At 41.2% G+C, this 27,866-nt stretch overlaps 1 protein-coding gene across 1 annotated transcript in view; it reads left to right on the top strand.

The window, feature by feature from the left end:
• Positions 1-27,866, top strand: part of spega (striated muscle enriched protein kinase a) — a 126,944-nt gene that overhangs the window by 75,940 nt on the left and 23,138 nt on the right. Inside the window, exons 15-31 of the mRNA XM_061985373.1 lie at positions 1,707-1,936; positions 2,008-2,127; positions 2,207-2,311; positions 4,624-4,830; positions 8,779-8,902; positions 8,985-9,157; positions 12,990-13,102; positions 13,177-13,345; positions 16,969-17,068; positions 17,279-17,479; positions 22,803-22,860; positions 22,944-23,021; positions 23,092-23,264; positions 24,822-24,848; positions 24,940-25,092; positions 25,177-25,219; positions 27,125-27,190. Of these exons, the coding sequence (XP_061841357.1) occupies positions 1,707-1,936; positions 2,008-2,127; positions 2,207-2,311; positions 4,624-4,830; positions 8,779-8,902; positions 8,985-9,157; positions 12,990-13,102; positions 13,177-13,345; positions 16,969-17,068; positions 17,279-17,479; positions 22,803-22,860; positions 22,944-23,021; positions 23,092-23,264; positions 24,822-24,848; positions 24,940-25,092; positions 25,177-25,219; positions 27,125-27,190 (2,140 nt within the window). The remainder of the gene's footprint in view (positions 1-1,706; positions 1,937-2,007; positions 2,128-2,206; positions 2,312-4,623; positions 4,831-8,778; positions 8,903-8,984; positions 9,158-12,989; positions 13,103-13,176; positions 13,346-16,968; positions 17,069-17,278; positions 17,480-22,802; positions 22,861-22,943; positions 23,022-23,091; positions 23,265-24,821; positions 24,849-24,939; positions 25,093-25,176; positions 25,220-27,124; positions 27,191-27,866) is intronic.

The following is a 27,866-nucleotide window of genomic DNA, read 5'->3' as shown; positions in this document are numbered from 1 at the left end:
GTTAAAAGAGAAAGTAAGCAGATATTAACAGTATATGAACAAGTAGATTAATAATTAATTTTTTACCACTTGTCCTTAATAATTTTGACAAAAATAATAGAATGGAAAATGACACAATATGTTTCTGCATATGTCAGCAGCTAAATTAGGAGCATTTGTTTGTTTATTTACTAATAAAAGACAAGTTGTCTTGTATGTTCACTATTTTATTTAAGGACAAACTTGCAATAAGAAACATATGTTTAATGTACCGTAATATTTTTTTGTTAAAATAAAGCCAATAATGCAATTTTTTGTGGGCCCCTTTATTTGTAAAATTAGCGAAAAGTACCGAAAAATATGGAAATAATTTTGGTACCAAAATATTGGTATCGGGACAATGCTAATTGCAATGAACTGTAATACAATTAGACTTGGGTTGTTTCTATATGTCTATGCCCATTTCAACATTAACATACTGTGAGTTACTGAGTAAGACATAAACACTACATATAGTTGTTAATTAAGCTGTAAACCTCCTGCAAATACCCTTTGATCAATGAATCGCAATGTTTCGTGACCGAGCTTGGTGAAACGTTACAGTCTTGTGTATATATATCTCCAAGTACAAAACCCAAAACTAGTGAAGTTGGCACGTTGTGTAAATGGTAAATAAAAACAGACTACAATGATTTGCAAATCCTTTTCAACCTATATTCAATTGAATAGACTGCAATGAAATGGCACTTAATGCTCCAACGGGTAAACGTTGTTATTTTTTTGCAAATATTAGCTCATTTGGAATTTGATACCTGCAACATGTTTCAAAAAAGCTGCCACAAGTGGCAAAAAAAGACTGAGAAAGTTGAGGAATGCTCATCAAACACTTATTTGGAACATCCCACTGGTGAACAGGCTAATTTCAAATTGTTTTTGAAAACTGTGGACGTCGTGTGACCGATGAGGAAAAGAACCATCCGGATTGTTCTATGCGCAAAACTCAAAAGCTAGCATCTGTGATGGTATGGGGGTGTATTAGTGCTCAAGGCATGGGTAACTTACACATCTGTGAAGGCACCATTAATGCTGAAAGGTATGTACAGATTTTGGAGCAACATATGTTGCCATCCAAGCAACGTTACCATGGACGCCCCTGCTTATTTCAGCAAGACGATGCCAGGCCTCGTGTTACAACAACGTGGCTTCATAGTAAAAGAGTGCGGGTACTAGACTGGCCTGCCTGTAGTCCAGAAAATGTGTGGCGCAATATGAAGCCTAAAATACCACAACAGAGACCCCCGGACTGTTGAACAACTTAAGCTGTACATCAAGCAAGAATGGGAAAGAATTCCACCTGAGAAGCTTCAAAAATGTGTCTCCTCAGTTCCCAAACGTTTACTGAGTGTTGTTAAAAGGAAAGGCCATGTAACACAGTGGTGAACAGGCCCTTTCCCAACTACTTTGGCACGTGTTGCAGCCATGAAATTCTAAGTTAATTATTATTTGCAAAAAAAAATTAAGTTTATGAGTTTGAACATCAAATATCTTGTCTTTGTAGTGCATTCAATTGAATATGAGTTGAAAAGGATTTTATTCCGTTTATATTTACATCTAACACAATTTCCCAACTCATATGGAAACGGGGTTTGTACTTTCCCAGAGGTAAAACAAACAAAAACAGAAAACATTGAGAGTCTTTCGCAATTTCTTTATCTCTTACCTTGCAGGTCCACACTGGAGAAGATGCCGTCCATCCCAGAGGAGCCAGAACATATAGAGAGTGAAGTGGAAAAGAGAACCATGCCGGACTTTGTTAAACCTCTGGTTGACATGGAAGTCATTGAGGGCAAAGAGACCGTGCTTTGCTGCAAGGTGACCGGCCTGCCTTACCCAACCATCGCCTGGTACCACAACGGCAAGCGCATTGAAAACAGCGAGGAGCGCAAAATGACTCAGTGTATGCAAAGACACGGCGGGCTGTTTTTGGTGGTATGAGGCAAATAAGAACTGTGCATGTATCTCCTTCAGACAGGGATGTCCACAGCCTGCTCATTCAGAGTGCTTGTCACGCTGATGGTGGCGTCTACAAGGCCGTGATCGCTAACAAAGTGGGTAAAGCAGCCTGTTATGCACATTTATATGTCACAGGTAAGCCCGGGAGCACTATAATTGACGGTTTTCTTTTCTTCACAAAATGGGAACATATATTTGTGTGCTTTGTTAACAGATATCATTCCAGAACCACCTGACGGCCCTCCTGTCATAGAAACCATCACAGGGAAAACTATAACCCTTAGCTGGAAGAGACCAAAGAGACTGGACGCATCTTATGGTAGCATTTTATCCCCTCAGTCTCTTATTGCTTGGATTTAGGTGACCTCACGTCCGGCTCACTGAATATGTGAGCAACTGTTCTCGACTGGTAATAGGCGCCATTTAGTCTTTCTAGAAAAATGCCCATATGCTTCAAAGATTAATCTATCAAAGATTATGTATGTAGCCCTAAATCACGAGTGTCTCAAAGGGCTGCACAAGCCACAACGACATTCTCAGCTCAGATCCCACATCAGGGCAAGAAAAAACTCAACCCAATGGGATTACAATGAGAAACCAGATGTGGGGACACCCCCTCCCCGCGTCGAGTGGATCTAGATCAGTGGTTCTTAACCTTGTTGGAGGTACCGAACCCCACCAGTTTCAAATACCTTAACCTTGTTGGAGGTACCGAACCCCACCAGTTTCAAATACGCACTCACCGAACCCTTCTTTAGTGAAAAATAAAATGTTTAGTTTTTAGGGAAAAAGATGAGTAAAAAAATACAATCCAGACTGGGCTCCTAAGGGGGCCTAGTCTGGAGTGGGAAACAACCTCCATGCAATGCACACATAAACACATTGGTGTTTGTTTGGCGGTGGTGAAGGCGTGGGGTGGGGGAGAGGGTGTGTGTGCGTGTGTGCCCAATTGTCTTGGGTGTGATGATGTAATGTTTTTTTTAGACTGAGGCCGATCTGCAAAAGTTCGAGGTGTCGTTGAGGAGGGAGGGAGGTCAAAAGCGTCCATCATTGAGGTGTCCTCGGGAGTGTTTTTCAGAACAGCCTGGTCCTGTTTCCACAGCGTCAAGGCCATTCGAGGGAGTCAAATCGGAGATTAGGATGTTTGTTTTCCGCGAGCAGACAAAACAATGACTTGTCTGTTCTATTCGTACATGCTGGGTGCTCTCAGTCTGATGTTTAGATTTGAGGACAGCGCAAAGAAAGAGGCTTCAAAAAAGTTCAGACAAGACAAAAACAAAGAGAGCAAGCTGGGAGAAGAGGGAGCGGAAAACCGCCCTCACCAGAGGCAAGACAGAAAAGCAAGAAGTCACATGTCAAAATACAAGCAATAACCTCGTGGGTTGTCATTAAGTATGATCAGTGCCAGAGCTTGGTCCGCATTGCCGGCAGTAAGTCGGACACGTTTCCAGTGAGGGTTGGACTCCGCCAAGGCTGCCCTTTGTCACCGATTCTGTTCATAACTTTTATGGACAGAATTTGTAGGCGCAGTCAAGGCGTTGAGGGGATCTGGTTTGGTGGCTGCAGGATTAGGTCTCTGCTTTTTTGCAGATGATGTGGTCCTGATGGCTTCATCTGGCCAGGATCTTCAGCTCTCACTGGATCGGTTCGCAGCCGAGTGTGAAGCGACTGGGATGAGAATCAGCACCTCCAAGTCCGAGTCCATGGTTCTCGCCCGGAAAAGGGTGGAGTGCCATCTCTGGGTTGCGGAGGAGACCCTGCCCCAAGTGGAGGAGTTCAAGTACCTCGGAGTCTTGTTCACGAGTGAGGGAAGTGTGGATCGTGAGATCGACAGGCGGATCGGTGCGGCGTCTTCAGTAATGCGGACGCTGTATCGATCCGTTGTGGTGAAGAAGGAGCTGAGCCGGAAGGCAAAGCTCTCAATTTACCGGTCGGTCTACGTTCCCATCCTCACCTATGGTCATGAGCTTTGGGTTAAAACCGAAAGGACAAGATCACGGGTACAAGCGGTCGAAATGAGTTTCCTCCACCGGGTGGCGGGGCTCTCCCTTAGAGATAGGGTGAGAAGCTCTGCCATCCGGGAGGAGCTCAAAGTAAAGCCGCTGCTCCTCCACATCGAGAGGAGCCAGATGAGGTGGTTCGGGCATCTGGTCAGGATGCCACCCGAACGCCTCCCTAGGGAGGTGTTTAGGGCACGTCCGACCAGTAGGAGGCCACGGGGAAGACCCAGGACACGTTGGGAAGACTATGTCTCCCGGCTGGCCTGGGAACGCCTCGGGATCCCCCTGGGAAGTGCTGGACGAAGTGGCTGGGGAGAGGGAAGTCTGGGCTTCCCTGCTTAGGCTGCTGCCCCCGCAACCTGACCTCGGATAAGCGGAAGAAGATGGATGGATGGATGGATGGATGGTTGTCATTAAAGCTTTTGCCTTCAACAAGGATTTTATGTTATCATCTGCATAGGTTGTAAGTTCATTACATTCGCTGTGCTGATATAGAATCTTATTAAGTTTGTTACATTAAATCTGGCTTGAGTTCTTAGGTTGGTTTCACATGTGATAAATGTCTAAGCCTTGGCCTAGGTCCACATTCTGTTGGTTTCATGCTTTGTTTGCTTTTGCTTGCTTCCTGCAGACCCTGGTTCTTTGCTATACGTGCTCCAGCAGCAACCTCTGGGTTCCATACAGTGGTCCAATGTGGCGTCCAATCTAAGGGAGACCAGCTACACCGTCAATTGCCTATCCAAGGGAGTCCGCTATGCTTTTAGGGTCCTGGCGTCTACTGGCAAGACACTTAGCAAGCCTTCACCATCTACTGATCTGGTCCAGCTGCTGGACAGAGGTATGAAATGCCCACTATTTGCTTGTTACATGGTGATGTTATCAATTAATTGTATCATTATCTTTTAATTTTTGTATTTGTAAATGTTGATTTTATCCTTTGTTGTTTTTATAATTATCTTTTAATTATTTGTATTTCTATATTTTAAAGTGTCCTTGGGATCTTGAAAAGTGCTTATAAATAAAATGCATTATTATTATTATTATTATTATTATTATTATTATTATTATTATTATTATTATTATTATTATTATTTTGTACCCAAAACTCTCTCAAATCCTCTTTGAATATTTTTTGGTCAATCAGAACAGAAATGACTGGTTGATACTTCGCAACATATCATAGCAAATATGTGCCCAACATGTTTCCACATATTGTTAGTTCATGAACCCTCCATTGAACTTAGACTTAGACTAACTTTATTGATCCACAAGGGAAATTGTTCCACATAGTAGCTCAGTTTCAAAGGATGGAAAGGATAATGCAGGTATAAGGGAGACTAAAAATGTACCGTAGTAGCAATGTAAAACATAACATGTATGTAATATTTGTAACACTTTAGTATGGGGAACACATATTCACCATTAATTAGTTGCTTATTAATATGCAAATTAGTAACATACTGGCTCTTAACTAGTCATTATTAAGTACTTAGTAGTGCCTTATTCTGAATGGCCTTATTATAGAACCAGTAAGCCATTAACTAAGAGTCTTCCCTCAATAACCTCAGAATTATTGCTTATTAGTAACCCTAACCCTAACCCTTATATGTTCCCCTAGTGTCCAAATAACTCTAAATTAAGTATTTGTTACTTTAATAAGCAACTAATTAATGATGAATATGTTCCCCTTACTAAAGTATTACTGTAATATTTACATATTATACATACAGTATATAATATATACTGATATATTATATTATTATATTATATTTTTATATAATATATACAATATATAAGGAATCCCAATTACCATGTACAATATTACAGTATTTTTTTACACTATTACTTCTTTCAGGAAATACAATTATAATATTGCAGAATCAATATGTGATTGGACAAGATAAAATAGTAACTGTAAATAGTAAATGTGCCCCAAACGAGCATATTCGTTTTTTGTTTCAGTTTAAATCTGATGGTTAATTACGCTCCTTAAACCCTTGTGTGGTGTTCGGGTCTGTGGGACCCGTTTTCATTTTTTATTCAAAGAAAAGTGATACAATTAATTAATTTTTCAAACTGAGACTCACTGACTTTGGCTCATTTTCTGTGAAGAACATATATCAGAATACATATTTAATGACCACACACCATACAACCCCCCTACACATTTCTATTACATAGAACAGTGGTTCTCAACCTTTTTTCAGTGAATTCAAGTACCCCCTAATCAAAGAAAAGCATTTTTGGTTGAAAAAAAGAGATAAAGAAGTAAAATACAGCACTATGTCATCAGTTTCTGATTTATTAAATTGTATAACAGTGCAAAATATTGCTCATTTGTCATGGTCTTTCTTGAACTATTTGGAAAAAAAGATAGGTTTTTATTTATATTTATAAAGGATTTTTGAATTGTTGCTACTTTTAGTGTCAGAGTATGTTGGTGACGAACCCCAAGATGCAGAGATGGCAGGCTTTGTCCAGGAAAACATGATTTAATTTAACACTATAGCAAAAAAAAAAAAAAAACAGTACAAACAAAAGGTGCACACAAGGCGGGGGAACAAACTTGGCTATGAACTAAAATAGCACAAAGGCTAACTGTCGACAAGAAACAAAAACAAATACTGTGACACGAAGGAACTATGACATGAGCAGAGTGAACAAAAGTAGACAGAGCTACAACGACAAGTATTATGACAGGTAGTAGTGACATCGACAATGACAATAATCCAGCACTGACTGGAGAGGAAGGCAGGTTCAAATAGCAGCTGGCTGATTGACACCGGGTGTGGCCAGGTGCCAATCGGCCACAGCTGAGGGGACAAAGCACTCAGGGAGATAATCAGGAAATAACCAAAATAAGAGCGCTGACAGGAAGCAAAGACAGGAAAAACCAAAACCTAACTGAACTGTCAGTGACAAACCTGACATTTAGAATATTTGAAAAAAAATGTCATGTACCCCTTGGCGTATCTTCAAAGGGGTACGCATACCCCCATTTGAGAACCACTGACATAGAAGATGTCCGGGTCCACTGGACCCGGAGCTAATAGAAGTGTGGAAATTGACGTTCTGTGTACCACACGCACCCACCCACACACACACACACACACTCACACACAGCAGGCCTAGACAGGAGGAGGACAGAGTGTAGGCACACAGAACATCAGAGGGTCAAATGTGCGAGAAAATGAGAGCAGACAGTGTTGACAAACAATGTTGCAACCTTGTGTGGGAACCGCAGGTGCAGAAACACAAAAGAAGAATCCCTGTGGGATGCAGAAACTGGCAGAGACATTTTCCGTGCAACGTTCATATTGTTGTTACTCAGCCAGCGTTTGTGGGTCTGATGGACCCGTTGCATTTTGTGGCTTTTAATGCCTCACAATCAAACACTTTTATGTTAAAATACTGAACAGATGTTTATGGGGATAAGGTAAACATCTGTTCAGTATTTTAAAGGGAAGCATTATCACCAGGCCTATGTAAGCGTCAATATATACCTTGATGTTGCAGAAAAAAGACCATATATTTTTTTAACCGATTTTCGAACTCTAAATGGGTGAATTTTGGCGAATTAAACGCCTTTCTATTATTCGCTCTCGGAGCGATGACGTCACAACGTGACGTCACATCGGGAAGCAATCCGCCATTTTCTCAAACACCGAGTCAAATCAGCTCTGTTATTTTCCGTTTTTTTGACTGTTTTCCATACCTTGGAGACATCATGCCTCGTCGGTGTGTTGTCGGAGGGTGTAACAACACGAACAGGGACGGATTCAAGTTGCACCAGTGGCCCAAAGATGCGAAAGTGGCAAGAAATTGTACGTTTGTTCCGCACACTTTACCGACGAAAGCTATGCTACGACAGAGATGGCAAGAATGTGTGGATATCCTGCGACACTCAAAGCAGATGCATTTCCAACTAGACTGGACAGATCAGCTTTCAGGAAAAGAGAGTGGATGAGGGTATGTCTACAGAATATATTAATTGATGAAAATTGGGCTGTCTGCACTCTCAAAGTGCATGTTGTTGCCAAATGTATTTCATATGCTGTAAACCTAGTTCATAGTTGTTAGTTTCCTTTAATGCCAAACAAACACAAACCAATCGTTGGTTAGAAGGCGATCGCCGAATTCGCCCCGTGTCGCTGGCTGTCGTGTCGTTTTCGTCGGTTTCGCTTGCATACGGTTCAAACCGATATGGCTCAATAGCTTCAGTTTCTTCTTCAATTTCGTTTTCGCTACCTGCCTCCACACTACAACCATCCGTTTCAATACATGCGTAATCTGTTGAATCGCTTAAGCCGCTGAAATCCGAGTCTGAATCCGAGCTAATGTCGCTATACCTTGCTGTTCTAGCCGCCATGTTAGTTTGTGTTGGCATCACTGTGTGACGTCACAGAAAAATGGACGGGTGTATATAACGATGATTAAAATCAGGCACATTGAAGCTTTTTTTAGGGATATTGCGTGATGGGTAAAATTTTGAAAAAAAATTCGAAAAATAAAATAAGCCACTGGGAACTGATTTTTAATGGTTTTAACCCTTCTGAAATTGTGATAATGTTCCGCTTTAACATAAAAGTGTTTGATTGTGAGGCATTAAAAGCCACAAAATGCAACGGGTCCATCAGACCCACAAACGCTGGCTTAGTAACAACAATATGAACATTACACAAGGGTTAACAAGCTGTTGAAAAAGGTAGAAGAATAGCAAGGAAAGCAAAAGGAAGTTGATTAAAGTCAATATGGCTCAACATTAACACAATAAACATCCTTGCAGGACCCTATTTGAAGAAAGCGCCGGTCATCGTGGACAAACCTGACATTCTGTATGTGGTTGACAACCAACCTGCAAGCATCTCAATCACCCTGAACCATGTGCATGCTACAGTAACTTGGAAAAGGTAATTTTGGTTTTTCATTTCCTCGGTTTCCTATGTTCTTAGGTTTGAAGTTGCTGAAAGATATCGCTTGTGTGTTTACCAGGAGGGGAATGTCGTTGGTCAACAAACCGGGGGTGTGCGAGATGAGCATGCCAGACGATGATCAACACTCCCTCACACTCCAGAGGGTCAAGGCCTCAGACCTCGGCCAGCTGGTGGTGTTGGCCAGCAACCAATTTGGCAGCGACCTCTGCATGCTTGAGCTCGCCATGGCAGGTTGGACCTCTCGCAGGTTTGGTTTCTCTAGACCAGGGGTCGGCAACCCAAATTGTTCAAAGAGCCATATTGGACAAAAAATACAAAAAAGTAATCTGTCTGGAGCCGCAAAAAATTGAAAGACTTATATAAGTGTTATAATGAAGGCAACACATGATGTAGGTCATACTTGCCAACCTTGAGACCTCCGATTTCGGGAGGTGGGGGGTGGGGGCGTGGTCGGGGGTGGGGCGGGGCGTGATTGGGGGCGTGGTTAAGAGGGGAGGAGTATATTGACAGCTAGAATTCACCAAGTCAAGTATTTCATATATATATATATATATATGTCTTAATAAGGTTATCCAAAAAATAGTGCTCGATACCGTAGTAGAGCGCAATATATGTATGTGTGGGAAAAAAAATCACAAGACTATTTCATCTCTACAGGCCTGTTTCATGAGGGGGGGGTACCCTCAATCATCAGGAGATTTTAATGGGAGCATTCACATACCATGGTTTATATAGGGCACAGAGTGGGTGGGTACAGGCTGGCCTAGGGGCGTGGTGATTGGCTCATGTGTTACCTAGGAGGTGTTTCCGTCTATGGCGGCATGTTGTTACAATTTCGCTGCGCTTGTTGAGGGATGACAGGTCTGGACGGTAAATAATAAACAGTTTCTCTTTCAAGCATAGGTTGCATCTTTTATTACCACTATTGTAAGGTGTGCTGGATGCAAGAATTTGCCATGTTATTGAATATTCAACATTATTGTCTTTGAGGTCCCAAATGTGTTTGCTGAGTTCTGTGGTATTTCGCAGGTTTTTGTTCCTGAAAGAAGCCTTGTGATTGTTCCATCTGGTTTTGAATTCTCCCTCGGTTAATCCTACATATGTGTCGGATGTGTTAATGTCCTTGCGTATTACCTTAGATTGGTAGACAACTGATGCTTGTAAGCATCCCCCGTTGAGAGGGCAATCAGGTTTCTTTCGACAGTTACAGTCTTTCTTGGTTTTGGAGTCGCTCTGTCTGGGGGCCGACGGCTCATTTGCAATTGTTTTGTTGTGGTTTGAGATGATTTGTCGTATATTGTTCATGCAGCTGTAGCTCAATTTAATGTTGTTCTTGTTGAATACTTTTCTTAGGGTGTTGTCTTTGGGAAAGTGTTTGTCGATCAGATTGAGGAATTTGTGTCCAATGTTAGTTGAGACGTTTTTGCTGTATGGGGGGTTGTACCAGATGATGTCGTTTCGTTTTCTGTTCTTTTTTGGCTGGTTTCCTGGCGTGGGTTCATAGGTGAGGGTGAAATTGTATCCGCTTTCATCAAGGGCTTTTTGGTACGGGGGGGTTGCTTGGTCAAATTCAGCTTTGCTAGATGACAGCATCGATAGCCTTTTATTGATTCCGGTAGGTATTCTTTTCGTGGTGGTGGGTGGGTGGTTGCTGTCATGGTGCACGTATTGGAGTGTTGTGTTGGGTTTCGTGAATGGTTGGTAGCTGTTATTTCTCAGGTTGAAAGTGACGTCAAGGAAGTTGACGGTTTGCTTGTTGGCTTCAATCGTGATCCGTAGGCCGTTCTCTTTGAAAATTTGGCATATGCGCTTCTTGGTATTCTCGCTGCTCCTTGGCGAGGCGCGACACACTGCCAGTCCGTCATCACGGTAAATACCAAGGTTCAGATTGAGGCTAGCGAGCTGGGAGAGGAGGAAACTCCCAACGAGTTCACACGTTTCTGCTCCGTCAAAACTTCCCATAGTGACGTCAAATGTTGCATTGTTCTTTTTTTGCCATGGTGTACTGTTGTGGATGAGAATGGAGTTTTTTGCGTGGATATCACCACGCCCCTAGGCCAGCCTGTACCCACCCACTCTGTGCCCTATATAAACCATGGTATGTGAATGCTCCCATTAAAATCTCCTGATGATTGAGGGTACCCCCCCTCATGAAACAGGCCTGTAGAGATGAAATAGTCTTGTGATTTTTTTTCCCACACATACATATATATATATATATATATATATATATATATATATATATATATATATCTACATCCTGAAAATATGCAAACAAAACTGTGTTTGGATAATTGATACTTCAAACTTGCATAAATAAATATTAAGGAATATAACATAACTTGGCTTCTGAGAGTTTCAAAATGTAATGAATAAAATGCTAAAGTTGTTGATAAACAAGCAATTATTTTAATAATTAAATATGGTCATTTTAAATGAATTGTTATGATGATTTAAAATCAATTATTTCAAATATGTTTATTTCAATGTATAATTCTATGGCTGGATGTAATAAGGAGTCAGGAAAAAATACAAATAAAAATACAATTCATTTTGATGTTTTTAGCAAAATATAGTACTAATGTATTTATTTATTTTAATTAATAAATATATTTATTTTTAGGTAAGATAAACATAATAATACAATTTATCTCTAGTCTGGATGATTTAGTTCTTGTCACCCTGTTGTCCTCCCGTCATGAAAAAAGGCTGTCCTCAGTCAGGTACGCATGGAGCTGGAGGGGGCGTGGCTTCCAGCTCCGGCTGAAAATCAGGAGATTTTCGGGAGAATATTTGTTCCGGGAGGTTTTCGGGAGAGGCGCTGAATTTCGGGAGTCTCCCGGAAAATTCGGGAGGGTTGGCAAGTATGATGTAAGTGTCTATATTAGCTATGTTAGCCTACTATCAAAATTACTTTATAAGTCTTATACTGTATAAGTGTTGTAATGAAGACAAAACATGATGTAAGTGGCTACCGTATTTTTCGGAGTATAAGTCGCACCTGCCAAAAATGCATAATAAAGAAGGAAAAAAACATATATAAATCGCACTGGAGCCCGGCCAAACTAGGAAAAAACTGCGACTGATAGTCCGAAAAATACGGTAATTAGCTATATTAGCCTACTATCAAAATGACTACGTGTCGCAGCCTAACGCGAATCTTCGCTGACAGAAATGTTGAAATGTAATATTTATTCTACACATTTTTACAAAATTTGGAAAACATTAGTAAAACTTCTCAGAGGGTGCGATAACTCCTGGAAATTACTGTCTTAGAATGGCCAAAGGTATAAATGTGTGTGTCCAAATTTAAGTAAAATGGCAGGCTGTCTTCTTCTAATGGATTTATTACAATATTTGCAAACTGGCTTGTTTGCTGTGGTCTGGAACAACATGGCACACTAACAACTATCAGAAATGCGCCCAACATTGTGTCATGAAACATGGAAAAATAAACTAAATACACAGAGGATGTAAGTAAAGGAAATTAAATGAGCTCTAATATACCTAGAAACGAGGCATATCGATGTAATATGTACATACAGCTAGCCTAGCTTGCATTCATGCAGTGACCAAATATGCCTGATTAGCACTCCGTAACAAGTCAATAACATCAACATTCACGCACAGCATAAAACATTTGGTGGACAAAATGAGACAGAGAAGGAGTGGCATAAAACACGTCTTTCTGTGGCAGCGTCGGAGAAAGTTGTGCATGTAAACAAACTGTTGAGTCACAGTCCACACAACGGTGAGTTCAAGGGCCGCTGAAATTAGTAGGACAAAACGCCGCTCCCCAAATACTCTAATCAGTGAAGCAAGAACCCAAACATATTAAACTGTGTTCTTTCTAACAATTAGGTTGGTTTGTGTCGTGTTTGTCCTCTTACAGAAAGCATATTACATGTATTTTTCACCCCATTTTTTTCCCCCATTTCCACACATTTTTGAAAAAGCTCCACGGAGCCACAAGAGCCGCATGTGGCCCTAGAGCCGCGGGTTGCTGACCCCCGCTCTAGACCCAAGTGACATTAAAACGGAAACATTTTTACCTCTTTCACAGTGCCGCCGAAGTTCGAAACAATCATGGAGGACGTGGATGTGGAGGCTGGGCAAACGTCCCGTCTGGCTGTCGTGGTCGAAGGGAAACCAGATCCAGACATTATGTGGTACAAGGTGAGTCTCTGGAGCGGTTGAATCATTTAGGTCACATATGAATATTTGAGGTGTTCCCTCTTCATTTTTCAAAGGATGATGAGCTTCTCTCCGAGAGCAGCTATTTCACTTTTGTTTACGATGACCCAGAATATTCTCTTGTGATCCTCAACGCCCGTCCCTGGCACTCTGGTGTTTATACATGCACTGCCAAAAACATGGCTGGATCCAACTCCTGCAAGGCTGAACTGACAGTTCACACAGGTCTGTACGAATCATCTTATAACATGTCAAAAAAACCGTATTGCTGTTTCGACCGGTCCTCTATTGTTTTCATGACAAAGCAGATTTCCCTATCATTCTGTTTGTGTCCTTGAGCCTGTACACTGCAAAAACAGAAATCTAAGTAAGATTAAATATCTCAAATAAGATTGATATTTGCTTACTTTCTGTCTAATAAGATAATTCTTCTCACTAAGCAGATTTTATGTTAGAGTGTTTTACTTGTTTTAAGTGTTTTGGTCTTAATGATCTCAGTAAGATATTACAGCTTGTTGCTGAGATTTGATGACCTATATTGAGTAAAACATGCTTGAAACTAGAATATCAACTGTTGCAAAGCTGTGTCATCAACACTCACAAGTATAAAACTACTTTTTCGAAGTAATATTTTCTTATTTCAAGCTTGAACAAAAAAATCATGACTTTGACACAATTGTGTCTCATAATTAAAACAGATGACAGCCAAATGGACTTTGCGGTTTTATTTTCAATGAAACGAGAAAATACGTACTCATATAGTAGTACAGTTGGCACAGTACAGTAAACGGACAGTTAATATTTAAACGTTTAACATTTGACATTTCAAACTATTTTGGACAGAAATAGTTCATGCACATTCAGGTAAATTATTCAAAATTACAATAAAAAAAAATTTGGCTGGGGGCTGGGCTATATATATATATATATATATATATATATATATATATATATATATATATATATATATATATATATATGTGTGTGTGTGTGTGTATATATATATATGTGTGTATATATATATATATATATATATATATATATATAGACTTCGCCTCAGACTACGACTCAATCACAGGCAACGAAAGAAACATCATCATCCACGCAAAAAACTCCATTCTCATCCACAACAGTACACCATGGCAAAAAAAGAACAATGCAACATTTGACGTCACTATGGGAAGTTTTGACGGAGCAGAAACGTGTGAACTCGTTGGGAGTTTCCTCCTCTCCCAGTTCGCTAGCCTCAATCTGAACCTTGGTATTTACCGTGATGACGGACTGGCAGTGTGTCGCGCCTCGCCAAGGAGCAGCGAGAATACCAAGAAGCGCATATGCCAAATTTTCAAAGAGAACGGCCTACGGATCACGATTGAAGCCAACAAGCAAACCGTCAACTTCCTTGACGTCACTTTCAACCTGAGAAATAACAGCTACCAACCATTCACGAAACCCAACACAACACTCCAATACGTGCACCATGACAGCAACCACCCACCCACCACCACGAAAAGAATACCTACCGGAATCAATAAAAGGCTATCGATGCTGTCATCTAGCAAAGCTGAATTTGACCAAGCAACCCCCCCGTACCAAAAAGCCCTTGATGAAAGCGGATACAATTTCACCCTCACCTATGAACCCACGCCAGGAAACCAGCCAAAAAAGAACAGAAAACGGAACGACATCATCTGGTACAACCCCCCATACAGCAAAAACGTCTCAACGAACATTGGACACAAATTCCTCAATCTGATTGACAAACACTTTCCCAAAGACAACATCCTAAGAAAAGTATTCAACAAGAACAACATTAAATTGAGCTACAGCTGCATGAACAATATACGACAAATCATCTCAAACCACAACAAAACAATTGCAAATGAGCCGTCGGCCCTCAGACAGAACGACTCCAAAACCAACAAAGGATGTAATTGTCGAAAGAAACCTGATTGCCCCCTCAACGGGGGGTGCTTACAAACATCAGTTGTCTACCAATCTAAGGTAATACGCAAGGACATTAACACATCCGACACATATGTAGGATTAACCGAGGGAGAATTCAAAACCAGATGGAACAATCACAAGGCTTCTTTCAGGAACAAAAACCTGCGAAATACCACAGAACTCAGCAAACACATTTGGGACCTCAAAGACAATAATGTTGAATATTCAATAACATGGCAAATTCTTGCATCCAGCACACCTTACAATAGTGGTAATAAAAGATGCAACCTATGCTTGAAAGAGAAACTGTTTATTATTTACCGTCCAGACCTGTCATCCCTCAACAAGCGCAGCGAAATTGTAACAACATGCCGCCATAGACGGAAACACCTCCTAGGCAACACATGAGCCAACCACCACGCCCCTAGGCCAGCCTGTACCCACCCACTCTGTGCCCTATACAAACCATGGTATGCGAATGCTCCCATTAAAATCTCCTGACGATTGAGGGTACCCCCCCCTCATGAAACAGGCCTGTAGAGATGAAATAGTCTTGTGATTTTTTTTTTTTTTTCCCACACATACATATATATATATATATATATATATATATATATATATATATATATATATATATATATATATTCCTCGCGCACTAATTGACTGAAAGAGCACGCACTTGGTGTTATGATGTCATGTTATCGATGGGAAAACGCATTTTTAGACAATATGATTTGCCTGAGCGGCTAGGAGACCCCGAGAGTAACAAGCGGTTGCCTTGTTGCCTTTCCATTAAGAACAATAAACTAGTTTTTAGTGTAAGTTTGCTGGTTTCAAGAAATGTAATGCCGAGCACATATCATTATGTCAAGATAATGGCACTAGTGTTTACTAAATTTAACACCTACTCAGTGGCCTAGTGGTTAGAGTGTCCGCCCTGAGATCGGTAGGTCGTGAGTTCAAACCCCGGCCGAATCATACCAAAGACTATAAAAATGGGACCCATTACCTCCCTGCTTGGCACTCAGCATCAAGTGTTGGAATGTGCTGCCCACTGCTCCCCTCACCTCCCAGGGGGTGAACAAGGGGATGGGTCAAATGGAGAGGACAAATTTTGCGTGTGTGTGTGACAATCATTGGTACTTTAACTTTAACTTTAACTTAATTTTCCAACATATTGAGCAAAAAGGTCTCTTTTTTTTTCTACCAATAAAAGTGCACTTGTTATTAGTGAGAATATACTTATTTTAAGGTATTTTTGGGTTCATTGAGGTTAGCTAATTTTACATGTTTTGGAAAGTCTTGACAAGCCGAATTTTCTTGTTCTATTGGCAGATAATTTTGCTTAATTCAAATAAAATACCCCTCATTTTTGTATTTTTTTTTCCTTGTTTTTGAACACTGACTTTTTGCAGTGTAATGCAGGGGTGTCAAACTAATTTTAGATCGGGGGCCACATTGAGAAAATCTACTCTCGAGTGGGCCGGACTGATAAAATCACGGCACGATAACTTAAAAATAAAGACAACTTCAGATTGTTTTCTTTGTTTAAAAATAGAACAAGCACATTCTGAAAATGTACAAATCATTATGTTGTCGTGTTTTTTTTTACACTTAGGTTTATAGTTGTCATGATCATGTTTTTTGTTATTTTCTATTAGTTTAAGACTCCGCAAGTTCCTGTTTTTGTGCACCCTTGTTTGTTTTAGTTTCCATGGCGACCTATTATTTTCACCTGCCTCTTGCATTCGGGACACACCTGTCTCTAATCAAGAGACCGGTTTTTAAGCCTTTCTTTGCCTGTCAGTCGGAAAGTTCTGTGGTCTGATGAAACAAAAATTGAGCTGTTTGGCCACAAACAGTAAACTTTTGACCACGACTGTACTACATCTTTCTTGCAGAGCGAAAAGAGGCAATAGAACCAATGGAAGACAAGGGAACCATTCTCAGGAAGATGCGACGCTTGACCGACTACTATGACCTCCACAAGGAGATAGGCCGGTATGTCTTTCTCCATCTTTGTAAAGACTAAATGCCAGGTTGACGGTGGCTCAGTAAACAGAACCTTTGCTTAAAAACAACACAAAAATGACAAAGCTCGGGGACTGCAGATTAAACTTAAATATATAACTAGAACACAGACTTATGCCAAAGTTTAAATGATATCAAAAGGTTTAAAAAAAAGTGATTTCTGGGCATGTCTCATCACAGGGGGGCCTTCTCTTACATAAAACGGGTAACTCAGAAGAAGGGAAAGAAGGATTTTGCCGCCAAGTTCACATCTGCACGTGGGAAAAGGAAAGCCTTGGCACTGCGGGAGATGGAACTGCTGTCCACACTGGACCATGAGCGGATCATCTACTTCCACGATGCCTTTGAAAAGAAGAATGTGGTCGTGCTCATAACAGAATTGTATCCTTTTTCCATCCTTTATTTAAAAATATACTTTTGTGTCTTACCAAGTTCTTCATGTGCTTAAAAGTAGGCTGATTATCTCTCGAACAATAAATATCCAATACATTTGTTCTAATGTGTAAATGTAAAGCCATAAGGTTACCCAGGGTAAATCACACCTAACCTTATCCGTGTCCACACACAACAATGCCACCGTTTAAAGGGGAACATTATCACAATTTCAGAAGGGTTAAAACCATTAAAAATCAGTTCCCAGTGGCTTATTTTATTTTTCGAAGTTTTTTTCAAAATTTTACCCATCACGCAATATCCCTAAAAAAAGCTTCAAAGTGCCTGATTTTAACCATCGTTATATACACCCGTCCATTTTCCTGTGACGTCACATAGTGATGCCAACACAAACAAACATGGCGGATAGAGCAGCAAGCTATAGCGACATTAGCTTGGATTCAGACTCGGGTTTCAGTGGCTTAACACTGTCTGATAAGATCATTACTAACAACTATGAACTAGGTTTACAGCATATGAAATACATTTGGCAACAACATGCACTTTGAGAGTGCAGACAGCCCATTTCAGGCGCGCTAAGAACATATATTTTTCCACGATTTCAGCACTCAGGTTAACCAGACCTAAATAGACACAAAATACTGCATTACACAAGACTACCCGAATGTACTCGAATGATTGAAAAAAATAAATGTTTTTAAGCTAAATTATTGGTAAACACAGTTTATGTATAATAATTTACGTACAACCGCGAGTAATGAATAAAGTTTTCATCAATTAATATATTCTGTAGACATACCCTCATCCGCTCTCTTTTCCTGAAAGCTGATCTGTCCAGTTTTGGAGTTGATGTCAGCAGGCCAGGGAAGCTAGGGTCGATATTCTTCTCTTGATCATCTTCGGTGGCATAAGGGACGGTGTGAGCCAAGACATCCAGGGGGGGTTTAGCTCGCTCGTCTGCGGGAACAAACTGCCGCCATTGCTTGCCGTGCTACCGAGGTCCTTTGTCCCTGAATTGCTCACACACTCCGGCCGATTCAATGGGGGTCTCGCGGCAGATTTCTTTGACTTTATCGTTGGAAATGCATCTGCTTTGAGTGTCGCAGGATATCCACACATTCTTGCCATCTCTGTCGTAGCATAGCTTTCGTCGGTAAAGTGTGCGGAACAAACGACTGACCATTTCGTCGGCTTTCCCCACACCCTCGTATTTTGAACAAATTTTGTCCAATTTCTTGCCACTTTCGCATCTTTGGGCCACTGGTGCAACTTGAATCCGTCCCTGTTCGTGTTGTTACACCCTCCGACAACACACCGACGAAAGTGAGAAAATGACGGATTGCTTCCCGATGTGACGTCACGTTGTGACGTCATCGCTCCGAGAGCGAATAATAGAAAGGCGTTTAATTCGCCAAAATTCACCCATTTAGAGTTCGTAAATCGGTTAAAAAAATATATGGTCTTTTTTCTGCAACATCAAGGTATATATTGATGCTTACATTGGTCTGGTGATAATGTTCCCCTTTAAGACCCCCGCACCCCTCCGTCCGCCGGCGCAACGCGACCTAGTACGCATGCGCAGACAATGCGCACGTCATAGTCACCTCTAGTGTTGCTTTGTGTGCAACTTCTTAAATGTAACTTATCTGAACAATATCCAGTGTTGTGGTATTTCAATTAACTGGAATCCAGTGTGCTCTGGAGCCCTATTGTAGTGAATCACACCTGAGCCATCATAAATTAATCAAATCTTTATTAGACACGTAAACAATGTGATAAAGAACATTTTACATCAATTAAACTGGGGATCTAGATATCTGGTCAGGACACTTCTCACTCTTTTGCCTTCACCTTCATTGTCCATTCCTTTTTGGTGACTTTATATACTCTGGACCTAGACGTTGAGTCCGCGACATACATGGTGGACAATAACCAGTCCAAATACATTCGCCGTTTTCCTCGACGGACAGGTTATACAAAGCACACGCTACCTTTTTTTTATCACATCCACGGGACACTCGCATTCTCGTCGTTTCTCCTTCAACAAATGGACAAAGTTTTTCGCTAAGTAGCATCACAGCTGACCCGGGAAGTTATTTTGCCGTCTGAGAAGTGTTGTATCCCAAATAGCTGCAATCGCTTTCTCTTAAAGGGGAACATTATCACCAGACCAATGTAAGCGTCAATATATACCTTGATGTTGCAGAAAAAAGACCATATATTTTTTTAACCGATTTCCGAACTCTAAATGGGTGAATTTTGGCGAATTAAACGCCTTTCTATTAATCGCTCTCGCTGACGTCACATCGGGAAGCAATCCGCCATTTTCTCACTTTCGTCGGTGTGTTGTCGGAGGGTGTAACAATACGAACAGGGACGGATTCAAGTTGCACCAGTGGCCCAAAGATGCGAAAGTGGCAAGAAATTGGACGAAATCTGTTCAAAATACGAGGCTGTGGAGAAAGCCGACGAAATGGTCAATCGTTTGTTCAGCACACTTTACCGACGAAAGCTATGCTACGACAGAGATGGCAAGAATGTGTGGATATCCTGCGACACTCAAAGCAGATGCTGACATCAACTCCAAAACTGGACGGATCAGCTTTCAGGAAAAGAGAGCGGATGAGGGTATGTCTACAGAATATATTAATTGATGAAAACTTTATTCATTACTCGCAGTTTTACGTAAATTATTATACATAAACTGTGTTTACCAATAATTTAGCTTAAAAACATTTATTTTTTTCAATCATTCGAGTACATTCGGGTAGTCTTGTGTAATGCAGTATTTTGTGTCTATTTAGGTATGGTTAACCTGAGTGCTGAAATCGTGGAAAAATATGTTCTTAGCGCCTGAAATGGGCTGTCTGCACTCTCAAAGTGCATGTTGTTGCCAAATGTATTTCATATGCTGTAAACCTAGTTCATAGTTGTTAGTTTCCTTTAATGCCAAACAAACACATACCAATCGTTGGTTAGAAGGCGATCGCCAAATTCGTCCTCGCTTTCTCCCGTGTCGCTGGCTGTTGTGTCGTTTTCGTCGGTTTCGCTTGCATACGGTTCAAACCGATATGGCTCAATAGCATCAGTTTCTTCTTCAATTTCGTTTTCGCTACCTGCCTCCACACTACAACCATCCGTTTCAATACATGCGTAATCTGTTGAATTGCTTAAGCCGCTGAAATCCGAGTCTGAATCCGAGCTAATGTCGCTATAGCTTGCTGTTCTTTCCGCCATGTTTGTTTGTATTGGCTTCACTATGTGACGTCACAGGAAAATGGACGGGTGTATATAACGATGGTTAAAATCAGGCACTTTGAAGCTTTTTTTAGAGATATTGCGTGATGGGTAAAAGTTTGAAAAAAACTTCGAAAAATAAAATAAGCCACTGGGAACTGATTTTTAATGGTTTTAACCCTTCTGAAATTGTGATAATGTTCAGGTATTCATGTGTGATTTCCACAAGCGTCCGTACATGTAGAAGAAGGAGAAACGCGGGTATGTCTGGATGACTCGACTTCATATCGCCAGTGGTTAGCTCCGAGTTACGAAACCGCTTTATCATGAAGCTGGCTGTGGGCGTTCTTTCTGATGTCACTTCCTGTGTGGGCGCGGTCTTTCTGGCGTCACTTCCTCTCCGAACTCACTTTGTAAACGATCAATGAGTCCATACAAAGCTAAGTGCCGGAGATTCAAGAATTACACGGCTGACTTAAAATTTGTCCGAGGAGGGGGACCTTAAACGCTGGTTTAGTGTCGCTGAAACGGGGCTTAGGCTATATGATTATTCGTTTCAGTCAGGGATGTCAAACTCAAATACAGAGTGGGCCAAAATTTAAAACTGAACAAAGCCGCGGGCCAAGGTTGAACAAATTAACCTTTTAATAGGGACCCAAACAAGTTTTGCATTGAATATTGAACAAGCAAGGCTTATATAACTTTATAGTGACATGCAAAATCGAGTTTCAAATAATAATAATAATAATAATTAAAAAATATCAATGGTACATCAAATACAATTGAAATAAAAATTTAATGCCTCTTTTCTATTTGCAGCCTTCTGAGGTAAATATCAACATTAACTTTTTACACAGGCTAATACATTTGAAAATAAAATAACAATGAATAAACCAACCATTCAGGACTTTAAACTGCTCAGTTTGCAACACACTGATCTAATCTGATGTGCCCAAGCTAGATACCTGCCATCTTTTCTTGGATGCAAGTTCATTAATGTCGGGGCTCAGGCTTTGAGCTGAGGCATCCCTCATTATCGAACAAAGTTGTTCATCAGTCATTATATCTCGTCCACCCGGACCACAGTCTTGGGGGCGTGTTTAAAAGCACTGTGTTTATCGTCCTCCACGAGTTGTCATCACGTCTGCTTTTCTTCCATTCCAACAACGTGCCGGCCCGATCACTAAATATGTGCGACTTCAGCACGCACACACACGTAAATGCAATGCATACTTGGCCAACAGCGATACAGGTTACACTGTTATGCGCCACACTGTGAATCCACACCAAACAAGAATGACAAACACATTTCGGGAGCACATCCGCACCGTCACACAACATAAACACAACAAAACAAATACCCAGAATCCCATGCAGCCCTAACTCTTCCGTGCTGCAATATACAATATGCAGCCTGGAAGAGTTAGGGCTGCATGGGATTCTGGGTATTTGTTTTGTTGTGTTTATGTTGTGTTATGGTGCGGATGTTCTCCCGAAATGTGTTTGTCATTCTTGTTTGGTGTGGATTCACAGTGTGGCATATATTTCTAACAGTGTTAAAGTTATTTATACGGGCACCCTCAGTGTAACCTGTATCGCTGTTGGCCAAGTATGCGTTTGCATTCACGTGTGTGTACGTGCTGAAACCGCACAAATTATGTGACAGGGCCAGCATTTGCTGGACTGGGTGAAAAGCGGACGTGACGATTTTTGGGAGGGGTACTGATTATTTGAGAGTCTCCCGGGAGCGTTGGCAAGTATGAGAATTAGCGGTGAATGCGGTGGTACTGCGGCACCGCCGCTGAATATAATCGGCGGGCCAGCTCTAGTGTTAATTTGATATCGCCTCAAGGGCCAAGTGAAATTACACGGCGGGCCAAATTTGGCCCGCGGGCCAGAGTTTGACACCCATGGATTAAGTGGTTAAACAATGGCCTGAGGCATGAATGATTCATTTATGACCTTTGACTCATCACTGAGTGCTCTTAACAAAAAACACATACTTGGGGTATTGTTTATGTATAATTCATCAGTTGGACTTTGTAGTCTACCTTTCCTCAGCTGTGACCTGAAGGTGTCATGAAGAGCTGCTGGAACGAATGTCCAGAAGAACAACCGTCACAGAACTGGAAGTCGGTTGAATTGAAAGTGGCTTGGATTCTGCCCAAATGCCATCATGTCACATGACCTTGACTTAATTTGTGCATCTCCACAGATCCGTCGAAGTGTTCAGCAGGTGTTAGAAGGCCTCCGTTACCTTCATGAGAAAGAAATTGCTCACCTCGACATCAAGGTAATGCTTTTACAGGATTAGGGTGAGATTCTAAAGAGATTTCATTGCATTTGTGTTTGTCTTCTGCTAGCCAGAAAACATTTTGATGACTGGTACCAGCAGTGACCAGATCCGCATATGTGACTTCGGCAATGCCATCAGACTGGAGTCATCCGAGGAGCACTATTGCAAGTATGGCACACCAGAATATGTGAGCCCAGAAATTGTGAACCAGACCCCGGTTTCCACAGCAACAGACATATGGTGAGCCTCATGTACTAGAGATGCGCGGTTTGCGGACACAACCGCGGAGTCCGCGGATTATCCGCGGATCGGGCGGATGAAATTTAAAAAAATAAGATTTTATCCGCTCGCGGGTCGGGTCGGGCGGATTAATTAGATTTTTTTTTTTTTTTTTTTTTTTTTTTTTGCGGGTGGCAGTTAAACCAATTGGGAAATATATATACATAGTTAAATGTTGTTACCCACATACGAAAAACGAGCAGGCACCTGCAGCATATGCCACAACAGAAGAAAAAAAAAAAAAGAGATGGACACTTTTACGGAGCGGAGAAGGGACGCCTCGCCGGGGTCCGGGACCGAGGCTCCTTCCCCCGAGAGGGCCCCACCGGGAGCCGTAGCTGAGGCGATCCGCGAGAAGGGCCCGACGCACGTCCAGGGTCACTACCGCGCCCACCGCACCGACACCCCGCCTCGTCCGCTTTCGCCGCGGCCGGCGTCACGCGCAGCAGGTAAGCAGCTTACCTGCCCGCCACCCCCGTGGCCGGGGGCTCGTAACATGGGTCACTCCGCGCGCTCCGCCCGCGCAGCTTACCTGCTTGCTCGCAAAATGATTATTAGCATTCAGACAGGTTAAAATGTTGCTAAAACCATCACTTTTCTATCAGTCACAGTGACTTTTCAAAACAAAAATATTACAGCAAAAATCATATGGGTTGATTGACATGTTTATTCTGTAAGCTAACTTCAATAGTTTGAAATTATTTTGACAGTTAATGCCAGTTATCCTGTCAACCTTTCACAAGACTTCAATTTGTTAATTGAAAGTATAAATAGTATAAACACTTTTAACAGTATGTCGTGCTGTGAAATACAGCCGACAGGATGGCGCACCAAACACAAAGCAAGGCCATGCTGCAGGAGAACAAAGGACTTCTTTCATTTAAGGTTTGTGATAAACCATCAAACTCATTCGTTAAAAGGACTCTATAGTAATATAAAGCGAATTTTTCTGGACATTATCATGCAAGAAAAGTTTATTTTTGGGATCGCGATCACCGCGTAATGATTTTTAAAGGTTGCATTACATTATTAACTGTCCCATGTGATCAGCCAGTGCGATTGGAAGTCCATGCTCAATTATTGCCTCCGTAAATAAAACTTCGGCATTTATCACATCCAAAGAATCTGTTTGGGCGACGAAAAACGTTGAAAGTTTTCCACTTGTATCGCTAGCAACGGCATTAGACTTGTGTTTTTTTGTCCCAACGTGGTCTTTTACATCGCTAATTCCTCCGTGTCCGATCGAAAAATCTTGTCTGCACAAGGTGCAATTCGCGTAGTTTTCACCCTTTTTTTTAAATTTTTATTAATATTAGATATATAACAACGGGCGGATGGCGGGCGGATGCAGTTCTGATCAAACGTTACATCGGGTGGATGGCGGATGGTTGACGACTTTCTGCCGCGGTTGCGGATGAAATAAATTGCCTATCCGCGCATCTCTATCATGTACCTTGTGCACTGTTGGCAACAACAAAACAACTCTCAACTGTTTTATGCTTCTGCTGCTCTCTACAGGCCGGTTGGCGTCATTACATATCTCTGGTAGGTCATCCAGCAGGGGCACGCATGTCTATCCATCTTTATTCAATATTTAACAAGTATTGAGTCGTATGTATAAATGTGTATATTGCAGCCTGACAGGAGTGTCACCATTTGCCGGTGAAAACGACCGCGCCACAGCGTTAAACATTCGCAACTACAATGTGGCCTTTGAAGAGAGTATGTTCTCTGCCCTCTGCAAAGAAGCAAAGGGCTTTGTCATCAAGCTTTTGGTGGTGGACCGCCTGTAAGCATCTCAAATTTATTTTTGGACAGCCTTTGTATTACGCATTTGAACTAAACTGCAGAACGTTGTGTTTGCAACCGCCAGGAGGCCGAGTGCCGTTGAATGCCTCCGCCATCCTTGGTTCAAGGTAGTGGTCAATCTTGTGTTTAATATCCCTTGAAAAAGAACTTGCAGGATTTACTTGATCTTAATAAGCTATTGTATTGTCCTGTATGTCCAATGGCTGTGATGCAACAACAAATAAGTTGTATGAACAACCTTCAAATAGAGTAAAACCCCTTAGTTCATTCATGACTAATACAAACCCCGTTTCCATTTGAGTTGGGAAATTGTTAGATGTAAATATAAACAGAATGCAATGATTTACAAATCATTTTCAACCCATATTCAATTGAATGCGCTACAAAGACAAGATATTTGATGTTCAAACTCAGAAACTTTGTTTTTTTGCAAATAATAATTAACTTAGAATTTCATGGCTGCAACACGTGCCAAAGTAGTTGGGAAAGGGCATGTTCACCACTGTGTTACATGGCCTTTCCTTTTAACAACACTCAGTAAACATTTGGGAACTGAGGAGACACATTTTTTAAGCTTCTCAGGTGGAATTCTTTCCCATTCTTGCTTGATGTACAGCTTAAGTTGTTCAACAGTCCGGGGGTCTCCGTTGTGCTATTTTAGGCTTCATAATGCGCCACACATTTTCAATGGTAGACAGGTCTGGACTACAGGCAGGCCAGTCTAGTACCCGCACTCTTTTACTATGAAGCCACGTTGATGTAACACGTGGCTTGGCATTGTCTTGCTGAAATAAGCAGGGGCGTCCATGGTAACGTTGCTTGGATGGCAACATATGTTGCTCCAAAACCTGTATGTACCTTTCAGCATTAATGGTGCCTTCACAGATGTGTAAGTTACCCATGTCTTGGGCACTAATACACCCCCATACCATCACAAATGCTGGCTTTTCAACTTTGCGCCTATAACAATCCGGATGGTTCTTTTCCTCTTTGGTCCGGAGGACACGACGTGCACAGTTTCCAAAAACAATTTGAAATGTGGACTCGTCAGACCACAGAACACTTTTTCACTTTGTATCAGTCCATCTTAGATGAGCTCAGGCCCAGCGAAGCCGACGGCGTTTCAGGGTGTTGTTGATAAACGGTTTTCGCCTTGCATAGGAGAGTTTTAACTTGCACTTAGAGATGCAACGACCAACTGTAGTTACTGACAGTGGGTTTCTGAAGTGTTCCTGAGCCCATGTGGTGATATCCTTTACACACTGATGTCGCTTGTTGATGCAGTACAGTCTGCGGGATCGAAGGTCACGGGCTTAGCTGCTTACGTGCAGTGATTTCTCCAGATTCTCTGAACCCTTTGATGATATTACGGACCGTAGATGGTGAAATCCCTAAATTCCTTGCAATAGCTGGTTGAGAAATGTTGTTCTTAAACTGTTCGACAATTTGCTCACGCATTTGTTGACAAAGTGGTGACCCTCGCCCCATCCTTGTTTGTGAATGACTGAGCATTTCATGGAATCTACTTTTATACCCAATCATGGCACCCACCTGTTCCCAATTTGCCTGCACACCTGTGGGATGTTCCAAATAAGTGTTTGATGAGCATTCCTCAACTTTATCAGTATTTATTGCCACTTTTCCCAACTTCTTCGTCACGTGTTGCTGGCATCAAATTCTAAAGTTAATGATTATTTGCAAAAAAAAAAAAAACACCAAATATGTTGTCTTTGTAGCATATTCAACTGAATATGGGTTGAAAATTATTGGCAAATCATTGTATTCCATTTATATTTACATCCAACACAATTTCCCAACTCATATGGAAACGGGGTTTGTATATCAAATTCCAATGTAGTACTCATATGTGCTTGATATTAAAATGTAAATAATACTATAACCACTTAAATGTATTTTAAAACATCACATGGTGCATCTTTAGAGTGTCTTTTTATAAATGCCTCTTCAAAACATTAAATATTTCATGACATTGATTACATTTTATCTTGCAGTCAGAGAGCAACAAGAGCATCTGCACAGCGAGGCTTAAACAGACTTTGTCTAGAAGGCGATGGCAGGTACAGTACACACACTTTTTCACTTACTGATCACATTAGGCACACAATCTAATGAGAGCCAACACAAGAGCTGCATGTGCCAATCAATTTAGTACTCTGATTGAGTTGTTATTTCAATGATACTGTGATGGTATTTGTTATTTATGGTGGCTTTTCAGCATCGAAGGCAATCTCAATCCAGACAGATTTTGAGTTGAGATTCTGCAAATAATGACAATCTTGTCAAACTTCATCCTTCAAGATTGCAACGCTCTCGCCAGCGGAGCACACTTGCGGCAACTGGTTGAGGATTACATACTCAGAGTTGTGCCGCACATCCCGTCTAAGCATGTTTGTTTTTTTTTACAAAAGAGGACTCATTTAAAAACAAAATACCGTATTTTTCAGAGTATAAGTCGCACCTGCAGAAAATGCACAATAAAGAAGGAAAAAAACATATATAAGTCGCACTGGAGTATAAGTCGCATTTTTTGGGGAAATGTATTTGATAAAAGCCAACACCAAGAATAGACATTTGAAAGGCAATTTAAAATAAATAAAGAATAGCGAACAACAGGCTGAATAAATGTACGTTATATGAGGCATAAATAACCAACTGAGAACGTGCCTGGTATGTTAACGTAACATATTATGGTAAGAGTCATTCAAATAACTATAACATATAGAACATGCTATA

This window comes from Nerophis lumbriciformis, linkage group LG23 (genome assembly GCF_033978685.3).
Source record: "Nerophis lumbriciformis linkage group LG23, RoL_Nlum_v2.1, whole genome shotgun sequence".
NCBI lineage: Eukaryota > Metazoa > Chordata > Actinopteri > Syngnathiformes > Syngnathidae > Nerophis > Nerophis lumbriciformis.
Note: the sequence above shows the minus strand (reverse complement) of the source record. Positions and strands in the feature narration are given on the sequence as shown.